The sequence below is a fragment of the Cuculus canorus genome, chromosome 5 (assembly GCF_017976375.1).
Source record: "Cuculus canorus isolate bCucCan1 chromosome 5, bCucCan1.pri, whole genome shotgun sequence".
Taxonomy (NCBI): Eukaryota; Metazoa; Chordata; class Aves; order Cuculiformes; family Cuculidae; genus Cuculus; species Cuculus canorus.
Genome location: NC_071405.1, coordinates 41463956 through 41477532, shown reverse-complemented (window position 1 = coordinate 41477532; position 13577 = coordinate 41463956). Strand labels below are relative to the sequence as shown.

Genomic DNA, 13577 nt, shown 5'->3' with positions numbered 1-13577 from the left:
CACCTTCTCTTCTCTACTAAGAATTGTATGAGCTGACCTAGTTACATTTTTAGAGAGTTGGTATGTGCCCCTACATGTATGGCTTCCAGCATAAAGAAACCCAAGAACCAGGCACGTTGTTATCATGTCACATTTCATACTCCAGTCATCTTAAAGGATTTCATAAATCATAAGGAACTTAGTAATATTTTTTAAATTGTCAAAAACACTAAACTGTTATACCATTCTACTTTTAATTTTCCTTATTTAAGCTTCTTATAAATGCATATAGCTTAAATGCTCATATAGCTGTCAGTACTTTTTCCTGATTTCATTACTTGTAAGTTGATAGAAAGCTGTGGAAGACTTAAAGTGATATTTTGGAAGAGTTCTTCTGTGTCACTTTGTCTAGGCAGTCAGCACTTAAGCTTCCAGTCCTGTATTTTAGTAAATGTGACCGTAATCTGTTCTGTATATATTCAAAAACTATGAAAATTCTGGGCCTGATTCTGCAGTCACATCTGCACAAGCCTAGATGTATACATATGCAGAGCATCATTAATCCTACCAATGCTTTGAGCAACCAACTGGTCTATACTCTTGATTAAATTTAATAGCCAAAAGAAGATGCTAGCCACAAATCAGTGATGGTCAAATATAACCCTTGCCCACTCCACAGAAAGAAGAGGGCTCTGTGTTCTCGTACACTATCTCACTCATACTTAAATCTGTTTGAAAGCTAAACCAAATGGTAAATGAATCAAAAACCAAACCACAAATTGGCTTCTGGCACTTTGGATGTGTTTACTTAGGTGCCATCCAGTTATGGAGACTCCAAGAAACCAAACTGGTATTATTATCATCATTTATTCTACTTCTAAGACTGCTTCTGGCACCAGCTAGGATGATCTGAGGCATAATAAACAGAATGAAAGGCAAAGAAATTTTGTTTGAAAATGGTCTCTTATTGTGATCACATAGATTCTCTTTCCTGAATAGTACCTCAAACTTTTTCATTAGAAAACCATTTTTTCTTCTTCTGACTCTCTTTAGGCCTCTTTCTTAGACAACAGGCTTCAAAAATTTCTTACATTCAACCCCATCTACATAGGCTTTGTTAATAAAATTTGAGGAGAATAAGAAAAGGTACTTTTTTATTTGAGAAAAATGAGTGTATTGTCTTAGTTTTTTTCAAGGCTATCATAAAGATGGCTCTGCTTTGAATGTCCACATTTGTTCCTTTTGCTTCTGGGTTTAAAGTTCTTCGGTTAAAGAACTACCAAAAGCCAGATGCTTGTAGGTATTAGAAAGCTGTGTTGGTGAATGTTCCTATAATGAGGAAGGAAAAGGATGAGCATGGCAAACTTCCTGTGTGTGCAGTTCCACCTGAGGTGTAAAGGTTTGGATTATTGCTCTTGGGAGCTGTTATATTTTAACCAAGGCACTGACTACCTTTTACTCTCTTGGAACTCCACGTTTGTAGGAACCAGTGCCTTAGCCAAGGCAACTTACTATTGCTAGCAGCTTATCCCTGTTCCAATCTGGTTTTGAACAACATACTTAGCTACTGAACTGGAAAAGGCTATGCCCACAACCTCAAAAAATTGTTGACTTTCAGGCTGTTGATTATGATACGGCATGGTATGGCGGTGCGACGGAAATGGAGACAGAGCGATGGTAAGTGAGATTCTGGTTTCATCAGAGTCACTGTCAGAACCTTATTCACTGCAGCAGGGCAAAGGATTCAACCCATCAGGAGGGTGATTCATCTTGACTCTTTGGGTATTTTGCTCTAAGTGTTGACCTTTGGTCTATAAGTTTAGACTTAATGGTCAGGGGAGGAAAAAGGACATATCTAGAGCATGATGCATCTCATCCTAAAATAGACATCTAAACCAACTTGCGTAGACTACAACCTTGCTGCCATTTCTGTCCACTGACTATAAAAAGCATCAGGATAACTAGCTCTAAAACACATTTATGTTGATACCTACAGAAAGATCATTCATTGAAAAGGACCAAAAAGACACGGAAAAAAGTCCCACAATGTAGGTGGAAAGTTACCCAATCATGCTGTTACATTGTGAACAGCAATACAGTATGTATAGCAATATTCGGCAACATTCCTCTATGTAAGACTCAGGAGTGACTCAGGGATCAGGATTGTTTGTTTGTGGTTCCTAACCCCACCATTTGCATGCTCTACTGTGCCTGGGAGGCAGAGGGAGAGATGGGAAGGAGGGAGGCATGTTGAATTGGTCTTTATGGCTTTTCTTTTGTTTCTAGCTGGGCTTTTTTTCACTTTACATTTGTCTTGATATCGTGTTTTCCCTTTCTCAAATATTTGTCATTTAACATTTCATTTTCCACTAAGAAGTCTCATTCCCTCATTCAATTCAAAATAAATGTATGGGAAAAAAATCAATAATCTATATGTACTGTGCAGGATAGCTGTGAAGTTGTGCTAGAATTTTGGACATTTCACTTTCAACTGTTTTTAAACAATTGTTTTATGTGCCATGGTTTTACAGTGATGGGCTTTTATCCAAAATCTCATGACTCGGGAAGATAGTGTTTTCCACATTTCTGATTCTGTTTAATTCTGGTTTGCTCAACTTTGTAGAAACTTGATCTTTTTTGTGTGTGAAAAGTTTATACTAGTTTACAATCCCCAAAGCTTTAAAAGAGATAAGGATTTTTCAATGATGCAATGCCTATGCTGGCAGAGAGACACTTTGTTGTTACCTAGCTGTTCCCATTTTCTGAGGCTTTCTGGTTCACAAGAAGTGCTTGTCACAGCACCATCAGGTGCCCAGCAAGTTTGACTTCTAATTTCTCTGATGTCTCCTTATGTGAGGCATCTCCATTAAAAAAATGAAATGTTAGTTCTGCAATCTCCTATGGCATGAGGGAGGAAGATGCCTGTTATTCTATCTGCTTTGCATGGCATCATTTGGGGGATATTGCCAAATGCAGAATACTTAAGGCCTGTGCACAGCAGTTGTGCTTCTAAAATCTGCTCTGCATTGAGAGGGAGAATATCTGCAAAAGCAGGCTGACATTTTTTTTAAGTAAATAAAAGTGTGATTTAATTTTTACTGTGCATAAGAGTATAGTTTGCAACAGAATTTTTGTTCACTCTGTGCATTTTCGAAAGCTCAGGGCTGCTGTATTTCTGGTGCACTTGTGCTGAGGCTTTGATGCTTGTAAGCACAAAGCTTGTTTTCTGGGTTTCATTTTCAAACCATAATGAAACTGAAAAAGCTGCGAGGGCTGCATATGAGTGCAAATTATTAAGACCAGAAAATAATCCCAAGAGATAGATCTCTGTGTGGCAGAACTAATGGTTCACGTCACTTAGTAAATACTTATTACTATTACTACAAAACAAACACAGGGATTAATCATAAGAAAAGTCCACAGGTTGAAAACCTTGAATGAGCAACTGTAGAAGGATTTTCAGAACTGCTTCAGTCTGTTGATGTATCACGCCATAAAATCTTTCCATATTCATATTTGGTTTTTTGGCTGAAGAAGTTAAACGGTGGTCTGGCTGCTAGTACAAAGTGTTCTGTCTCCCTTCCCCTCCTGCCTTCCTGTATTGCCATGGCTCCGAACTGAGGGAGGAGTCCAGAGACCAAGCAGAATCAAATGCAGGTGGAGATTATGTGCTAAGCAGCCAAGACAAACAGTGCTCATGCTGTCTTCTATCTTTTTTTTTTTTTCTTTTTCCCTGAAGTGTCTACTTTTGAATCTATCAGCCTGTTTGTAGCTGCTGGTGCGTGCACTGTTACAACTGCTGCAGTGTTGCTTTTGCCTACTGCAGACACATACCCTCATTTCTTTTACATTTCACCTTCTCCTGCCCAAACATTTTTCCCCCAGTGGTTCAGTTTTAAAAGAAAAAAAAACAATGCAGTGAATAATAGATCTGTGCAAAAAGCCTGGTAACAAAGCCAGGAGAAACTTGGCCAGCTTTCAGCTTTGTTACAGACTCAAGGCTCATTCCAGGTGCGTGGAAAATTTTGCGACTATTCTCCAGTCTGCTCAGAAAACTAGACCCTCTTGCACTCAGACTGGAGTTGATTTCTGGTTTCACATGGCAACATAAGGGAAATCCAGCACCCACATATTTTGTGGGTCAAAACCTTGGAACTGAAACCAAGGAACAGTTAACTCTCAGCCCACAAACCCAAACAAAGCAAAAGATTTACACAAGGGCTGTATCCCGTGGTGCTGAATTTGACAGATAACTAATAGTTTTCCCTTTAAGCCTTGAGTTTGTGTTACAAAAATATGATTATTAAATTTTTTGTTAGAACATTATACTGAAATTTTGCACCTGAGATACGGTTAATCTCTCTTACCTCATCCAAAGACATATGGTGAAAAAGTTATGCTGTAGTAGCAGCAACTAAAACTAATCTCATATTCTGTTGGCTGATTTGTTCCTTTAAGCAATATTTTGCCACCTGATCTTTCTCTTGGGTCCAGATCTGCCCCTGCAAGGTCTCTCTCTCTGGTTATTGAATATAAACACACACTGCAGAAAGCAGTTTTTCTGAGTCTCAGTAGCAGTGGGCACAGAAGCACAGCTCCTGGAGTGGTATATATGCATGTAACAAATACAACCCTGCAGTCACTTTTTATATGCTATAATGTAAATATTGGCTAGTCCCGCAGGTATTCTTTAAGACAGCACAAGGTGACTGCTGTCAGAGAGATGTGCAGTGCTTTGTCACAAAGGCTCATTGTTGTTTATTTCTTTGTTGCCTCCTTAAATGTAAAATACCAGTCATAAATTCTGAAAATATAAAATCTATACTGGCAGCTTCTTCGTTTCAGTGGCACAGGATGGAAGTAGAGTCACTCAGACATGGGCTGTGACTGGTATCTTCCATCTGACATCCTGCCCACCCATCCTCTCTTTGCTCACACTCAGAGGAGCTCTGCACAACTCCCTGACAGCACACCGTGGTATCTCATTCACTCATTCACTTAGAGAAACAGAAAACATTATCAGGTTGTGTTTTTTTTTTTTCCTCTGATCCTCAAATAGTCTCACAGGTTTCCTTTTTGATCAGCTAGGAAAAAATGGCTTCTGCCATTGTTATGTACTCATTAAGAGATGATAAAGAATTTAACTTCTGTGGGTGCAGAGGAAAGCCTTTGCCAGCACTGAATCAACACCCAGCTCCCCTGCCAGCAAGAAACTATTCCCCAAAGCCACCACCCGAAATCTTCTCAGCATTTCTTGCTGGGATTCAGATACCAGCTGCCGTTAGGGCTGCAGGCAATTACAAAATACAGTAGTTCCTTCCCTTTTTCTCTTAGCTGCATAATGATTAGTATATCAAAATCTGTATCTTTAATATTTTGATCTGTGAAACACTGCATAATGCACGACCAGTCATTTTCTGCATTACTAGAGGTATCCGGGTGCTTTACAAGTGCATCCCAAGCAGAGCTCAGGGCAAATACCGAGCCTGAAAGGGCAGCAGTTGCACTATGTGTGTGGCAGTGTCCTCACACAAAGAGAATGGTCTTGCTGCCTTCTAGACAAGTGCCAACACCAGTCCTATTCAATCCTTCTGCTTCAGGAAAGTCTAGTGATAGCCTAATATGCTGCAATGATTGCAACACTAACTAGCAAAGAGTAGAAGGAAAAAAATACTGTTAACTGAGACCGCCAAAGATTCTTCTGTAAACTTGCTGTTGCTTTCACCATGTTCAGTGGGACATTAGGCTGGGCAGTCAGGTGTATGGTGACACAGAGTCATAAATTTCCCAATGATGGGTGCAACCAATTCCCATTACTCTTTACTCCAATAGTTTTTAAGGATGATTATCAAGATCTTTTTTTAAGTATTTTCTATTTTTCTTCTCTCGTCACTCCCTCCCCCTCAGCTTATCGTATCCTAGGTTAATACAGTTGTTCTAAATCTCATTTGTCTTTGTTCTGCTTGCTCAATTTGGAAGAATTTAACTTGTCAGACTTTATTATAGTGAAGATCCTCTTTCCTGCTTCAGAATTTAGTGCAGTGGGATTGCAAAAGCTCTATGGGAATAGTCAATTAAATGAGTGATGAAAACAGTCCTAGGGATATTAAGAATTTAGGTTTGTTTGCTTTGTTTTTAGCAAAACCTAATGTCAATTTGAATGCTAAATTACTTGATACTGTTTGGTTTTTTAAAAATCAGTGGTAATTCTGCAGTGTAGGTCTCACTGGTTGCCTTTGTGCTTTATCTCAGAGCAGGAAAGTACTTTAGAAGCAATCATCTGACAATCCTCATTTATTGTGGTTTTGGTTTTGTTGAGAGTAGTCTCAGAACATGAGAGAGTTATAAATGAAATCAAACTGTACATATATGCTCCAGGAGGAAGCTCCCACCCCTAAGGGCCATTCCCTCCCTGGGGCTGAACTAGAGCTAGTCGGAGCAAACCCACCTCCAGAGGTGTGCGATGGTGATATGGTTCTGCCACACCAGCTGCTCTGCCACAGAGATCTCCCTCACTTCACTGCCAGCCAGTGTTCCCACACTCAGAAAACTCTCTCCCCTTACCTTTAATTCTGCACCAAATGGGAATTCCCAGTCTGAAGGGTAAGAGGCAATGGGTGTGCATATCCGTGACTTGTTTTGTGACTATGCTTGATTTAGTCATTATTCTTAGCTAACAAAGATAGCACTGAGGTTAGCACCACTTGGACTCAGCTGGCCTAAATTCAGTTCCTAATCTTATATATTTTCCTGAATTATTTTAGGCAAAGCTCTACAGTCATACAGCCTGGACTCATTCCATATGAATTTACCCTCCTGTCGCCTGAAGTCCTCTACAAATAGGGACTTCCAGAGTGTGTTGCATTGGCCAGACTGGGAATCTAAACCAATTCCACCTCTGACAGAAAGCACTTCTGGGTAAGATGAGTCCAGGCCTTGGTGCCATCACACCAAACTCCCTATTTATCATGAGACATGAGAAAGGGTGTATTGATCAGAAGGGAAATCCATCTAGCTGACTGTCCTGCCTGCAGCAGTGAACAGCGTGAAACAGAGCAAGACTACAGTGAAACATTTGAACTACATTTGAACTTATTAGAACATATGTAATTTTTCATGACATTCTGGGAAAGCAGTCATTAATTGGCCTGAAAATTCTTCAGAAAAATCATTATTTTTGTCAGCCTGAGTAAAACACAATTATCATGGAATACAATGGACATGCTTGCAGTTCTTTAGTTGTGGCCTCCTATCAGATTATATTTCAGATATTCCACATGAAAAATAATACCTTCAGTATAAGACAGTTCTTTTAACCTTTAAAAGACAGAAACTTTATGCACACATTCCTGCATCTGCTGAGTATTTTTATGAACATATGATGCAAAAGGGGTTAAAGTGGGTGGGCTTGGCCTCTCCAGTGAACCTGGCATTAAGAGCAAAACACCAAAGGGCAAAGGGTGCTGTTCTTTGGCAGATGAGTTTGTATGGTGTTTGGAGTCTGCTGGAAGCAGGCATTCTTTCTAGTCCTCGTTGTCAGTGTATTTTACTGCTTTCTGCATAAAGCTGTTCCGATGTGAAAATCCCCCTTTTCACAGCACTTTGCTATTATACACCCCATGTTCTGCGTTGGGTTGTGTCCTTGGGGACTACAGCAACAATGACACTCATCTTTGTTGTGCTGGTGAACTTCTTCTGGTATCTTTCTAGGAAAAAATACACAAAGTAGTTACAGTGATGAGTTACATTAAAGTTCTTGGAGACTCCATGAATGATTTAATGGTCACAGATGTTTGTTCACAGAGGGGATTTGGACAAGTAGAAATATACTGACCTGTGATCTGAGACCTAGTCCTAGCTCTGCAAGCTCTTCCTATGTGACCTGGGGCAAATCACTTCTCTGCTTTTCCTCTCTCCTTTATCTGTCTTATCTGTTTAGTCTCTCAGGAAACTCTTAAGAGCAGAGGCTGTATCTTACTCCCTGTACAGCACCTAACATAACCGGGCCCCAGGCTTCCTGAAGTCCCAAAGATGCTGTTGCAATACAAGTCATAAATGTTAAAGAGGTGTAAGAATCTGGCCCAGCTCACCACCATCACCATCTGGTTTTCTATGACAAATTAGTAGTATGAAAGTATGCAGCTGAGTGATTAGAGCTGTGACCATTTGCTAGACTCCCTAGGTTCTGCTCCTGGGTTTGACACCACCGCGCTTTGTAACAAGAGCTGTTTAAAAATTTTCCAGCAACATGCTGTTGGTTTTTCTTCCTTACGGAGTGTCAAATTAGTAAAAACTGAAAATAAGGAGAGTAAAAAAAAATCAAAAGCATGCCAGTTTCAACGAAACTTTAATGGGAGGATGATATGGGGCCCAACTTGGAATTCCTGGAAAAGCAGAAAGCAAATGACCTCCTTCTCTCATCTCTTCTGGAGGAGTCAGTAGTACTCCCATGCACTGGAGGAGGCTGTTGAAACCTCTGCTCCAGCTAATGTTTTGGATAAAGAGCAGGTCATGGAACTTAATAATGTCATGTTGGCTGGGGCCATCACCTAGAGTGTGAAAGGCTGGTTCTTGGTTTGGATTGCACATAGTACTGATGCAAACCCGGCTTTCCCCCCTGCCCGATGAGTTCCTCTGCTGCTTCAGGAAGGAAGGAGTTGAGATTGTCTCTGCGGCTTTGCACTCACCAGTTCGCAAGGTTTTGAGGTTGTTTCCAGTGGAAATGGAAAAATAAGAAATAGGTTATGTTTTGGAGAGGTAGGGAAGCCATTTTCTGTCCAGCTCCTTGTGAAAGCAACCTAGTTTCTTATTGTATCTGTGTCTCCTCTAGTAAGTGATTACACTGGTGCTTTTAAATGACTTTCATAACATACTTTGTGATGTTTAACCAGCCTTAACACTTCTCCTTTGGGGGTGGTACTTCATCTGATGCATCTGGAAGTGAGGAAAGATAGCTTTAAATAGGTAGTCTGTGCTCTGGAGTTTGAACATTACATGGAGCAGCCTTTAGGCAGTTGTCATCTCAGTTGCATCTCAGCCTCAGCTACAGCTTTGGCTAAGGAGCTTTTTTGTTCCACAAATAATCATTAATTTCAGTTGTACTTCCACCACACGTCACTTCCCTGTGGTGATGTAATCAGCTGTGCCAGCTTTCTCCACCACCCAGCACTCTCCTGGAGAAAGGGAATCCTCCGTCTGGAGAGGGAATGCAAGCAGTAAGCAAATATGCACCACTGCTCCAGGATTTAACTCTGTCAGGATGAAATATTACTAATTTGATTAATTCCTTGCACTGGAAATTTTAAAATATACCCTGCTTTAAGTAAAATTTTTCTTGGCTTCTTTTTAGTAATTCCTTGTTATTTGTTGTAAATTATGTCATCGAAAGGACTTAAACAAATAGATCCCGGAGAGTCTACTTTTAGCCATAAAACTACCGTGTTTCAGCTTCTGTCTGACATACTGGATGAGGCAATGACCAGGGATGATGCTTGTTGTGTTAATCAAGCCATTGAATTGCTAAAATATTTGTTTTTATTCTACTTTTCTTGGAAGAGGCTTCTTTGACAAGAGGTGTTTCTTTCCAAGATCATAATCAGTGCAGAAACTGGGTAGCTTGCAACTGGCACATTTCCGCCGGAAGTATTTCATTACTATCTGTTTATGTGTATGTCCACTTAATGAAATTTCCATGGATCATGAGACTCACTTAGTATGTCCTTAACCCCATAATGATAGAAATGATACTCTTGACTGCCAGACTGATTTCCCCTGTGAGGATTACAACATTAAAATTTCCTTTCCAAAACTAAGATCCACATGTTGCCACACACAACTGCCATCAATTGCTTGAATGAACCAATGCCCTGAATTTTATGACAATTGGATTGACTACTGTGGTTGAAATAAAACTTTTCAGCTTCAGGTGTTGCAATTGCAAAGGAGGCTAAGTGTCTGAAGTGAAGTGGAGCTAGTTCATGCAGAAGTGTTCCTAGCTTGAGTCATTTCTTCGGTAGCAGAAGGAAGAGATTTTGCCTAGCAGTTTTGGGTGCCACAGAATAAAAAGGATATAGAGCTACTGGAGAGTGTCCAGAGGAGGGCCACAAAGTTGGTGAAGGGTTTAGAGGGGAAGCAGTATGAGGAGCGGCTGAAGTCACTTGGTCTGTTCAGCCTGGAGAAGAGGAGACTGAGGGGAGACCGCATCACAGTCTACAGCTTCCTCACAGGGGGTAGAAGGAGCAGGCACTGATCTCCTCTCTCTGGTGACCAATGATAGGACCTGAGAGAATGGCAGGAAGATGTGCCGGAGAGGTTTATGTTAGATGTTAGGAAGAAGGTCTTCACACTGGAACAGGCTCCCCAGGGAAGCAGTAATGGTGCCAAGCCTAACAATATTCAAGAAGCATTTGGACAATGCCTTCAGACACATGGTGTGAATTTTGAGGTTGTCCTATACAGGGACAGGAGTTGGACACAATAATCCTTGTGGGTCCCTTCAAACCCGGGACATTCTATGACCTTGAGCTCCAGTAATGCCCAAGTCACTTTAGCCATTGCATCTTGCAAGATACAGTTTAATAAAACCTGCCACTACTGCAAAGATTTGTAGGGAGAGGACATAAAAAGTTATTCATGGGAGAGATGTATCTCACTTTATTTGCATTATTATCAAATTTAAATATTTCAGAATGAGGCAAATATGGTGGGGGGGAGTTTTGTTTGGGTTTTGTTTCAATTTTTCTCTCTACAGGCTCAGGCAATTTTGTGAGCCTGTAGCTGTAACTCCAGGAAGTAACAGGTGAAATGAAAGGTAACTTGTCAAGTAATATAAAGTTAACAGAGCCCTGTTTCTCCAGCCCCAAAGCAGGAATCTCTAGAGACAGCTTAACAGGAAAGAAGATCTCTAAAATAAGTTATAGTGCCTGTCTCTTGTGGTTTAATTGACTGTTGTTATATATTCATATGAGGTATAGGAAAGTGTTTGGTATGTTTTTCACAATAAAAGAATTAATTATGTAGACCTCCATTTTCCAGTAATTAATTGCAACTTTCTCTGCCCTGGTATGTTTTTAAGGCTTAACTGAACTTCCAAGCAAGAAGCTGTTTAGCATCAAACATGACTGAAGGAGAGTCAGTTTTATCCAAGGGTTTGCTTTAGCTCCTGGTTTGTGGCATCGAACATGATGGGTTTGGTAGTGGTTTTTTTATATAAAGATAATTCAATACTGACATGGACTACTTGACATTAGAAGCCTAATTCACTCATCTTGATTGATCAATTGCCAAATCCCATGTTCTGCAGATTCCAAAACTAAAATGAAGCATTAAAAGTGACCCCATTTTTTAAAAAAAACATTGTAAATATATAACTTTAAGATTTTTCCACAATGAGTAGACAGTAACTTAAAATTGTAATTGTTCACGTATTCCAGGCAATTGAAGGTTTTTATGGCTCTTTCCCTCTCTCACCTATGAGTCTCTCTCCTAAGCTAACATTCAAGGTGTCTGTAATACCAAAACTAAGACTATTGTTGGTTTGTGCATGTCATAGCTCTTAATGTTAGGGCCATGAACTTAGCAAGTCTTTCTCTTCTAACATAAGAGGATGGAAAAAGGCAAGAACTTGTATCATCTCTGAAGTGAACTATGTGGAACCTTGCCAGGGTTCTGCTAAACAGAGGTCTGTATTGCAAAAATGTATTCCTGCAGTTAATTTTGTGATTAGGGAGAAGACCAGAGATTGATGGATTATGGCTCTAGCTCAAAATTCATTGAAGTCAAAGGAGAGATCCTCAATGATTTTAATAAACGCTATTTTAAAAGTATGATTTGGTGGTAAACCAGTATTTGCATTTGAACTTTCTCATAATTTGGGGAAACTGTAGAGATATGATGTAGTTAAGAGCTGTGAGTAAAGTTTGACTCTGAAGTCCTACCTTTAAGAAATTCTTGTGTTGCTCAGCTCCACATTTTCCTTTAGAGTCTCTGGTATAAAACTCTGTGAGACTTTCACAGTACTAAGTCTCATTTTTACAGCAGGAATTTGAAGGATACATCACAATCAGTTTCTTCCAGGTGAAAAAGAGATAGAAATACAAACTGTCTGTAGGTTGGATTTATTGGTTAAGATGGTATGTAATTATGCAAATTGTCTATATGAATTGCTGATTATCATTTCTTAAGGCACATAAAATTAGAATAGCCTATGCAAACTGCGGTGTGTTTCCCACTGGTGGTCTTACAATGTAAGCAGTCATGCAGAGTTCCAAGTTCCACCCAGCAAGAAGTTGCATAGCTTTTATTAGAAGAGGTAATATTCACTTTTTTTGTAGTTTAATTTAGATTTATTGGTGGCACAGCTTTAAAATCATTGAGAAATAGATTATTCTCCAGTTTGTCTTGGCAAGTCATTCACTTTTCTTTATACGCCTTTGCCAGTGATCTAGACCACTCATATAACATTGCTTCAGAGGTGCTGAATTGTGTTATAACCAGAACAAGTTCATACTGTACCAAGTAGAAGCCACCAGATTCTTATTTGGTGGATGAATCTTTCAGTGTCCGAGACCCCTCTAGGACAACTTTCTGCAGCCAGCTCTCCACAGGACACCTCTACTGACTCTCCGTGGGAACAAATCTGCTTGAGGAGCCATGAGCATAGTTGCCCCGCTGCCTCCCACCACTAGCCAAGCCCCCACAGCCACTTCAGTGCTGGTGCTGCCATGCATGTTATACAGACAAGGAAGGCGTACCACAGTGGCTGGGACTGGTGTTTCCCCGTGCTCCTGGTCACCCAGGGCTGAGGAGGTTATGAGGATAGTGAGGTGCCATGACTGTAAGCCCTTACATTTAAAAAACAACAACATCCTATATAAAAGAAAGATAAAATAAACCCAACTCAAGGCCAGCAAAAGGGCAAGCTCTCCCACCAGGGAGTGCTCAGGCAGCTGAATTCCCCCTGTACCCAGAGCCGCTGCCCTCTTCACCCCACCTCCCCTGCTGCTTATCCCCCTGCCTACGCACCTCCTCCTTCTCCCCATAACGGTCTCTTGGGAGCACGGCGACTGGGAGCACGGCGAAGAGGAGTGAGGCAAAGAAAGAGGTGCGGGGCACGTTATTACAAAGGGGCAGTTTGAGCAGCAGTTCGAGCGGACAGGGCGAGCAGGAAGGGCTCAGGGAGAGGCTGGTGGTGGATCAGACAGGGGATGGTGGCTACCAGGCAGAAGATTAAAACTGCTCTGGGAGCAGCAGCGAACAGAATGGATGTTGCCACCCAGACAGAGCCTCAGTGGGTCCATGCAGCCACGCAGACCCTGGGCTGTAGGCAGTGCCCCCCTCCCACACCAGCCCGTGCCTCTGGTACCCGGCTACACTTGTGGGAGCTGTGCGCGAGTCGAAGAACTCCTTCACATGGTGGCAGAGCTGAGGGAGGAGGTGAACAGATTAAGGACCATCAGGGAATGTGAGAGGGACATAGATCTTTGGAGCAGTGCCCTCACACAAACCCAGCAGGCTGCTGGAGCCAGTACGGCGGAGCAGCTCGATCCTACAATCTGTGAGGCAGGGGGAACAGGAGATGGGGGATGGCAGCAAGTTCC

The 13577-nt window shown here is 41.1% G+C and overlaps 1 protein-coding gene across 5 annotated transcripts in view; it reads left to right on the top strand.

Moving 5' to 3' along the window:
• KCNQ1 (potassium voltage-gated channel subfamily Q member 1) overlaps window positions 1–13577 on the top strand; it is a 362029-nt gene that overhangs the window by 311790 nt on the left and 36662 nt on the right. The window contains exon 18 of one of the 5 annotated variants that reach the window (XM_054068733.1): window positions 1598–1656. The exons of the other annotated variants lie outside the window; for them this stretch is intronic. Coding sequence (XP_053924708.1) covers window positions 1598–1656 — 59 coding nt within the window. The remainder of the gene's footprint in view (window positions 1–1597; window positions 1657–13577) is intronic. 5 annotated transcript variants of the gene reach the window in all.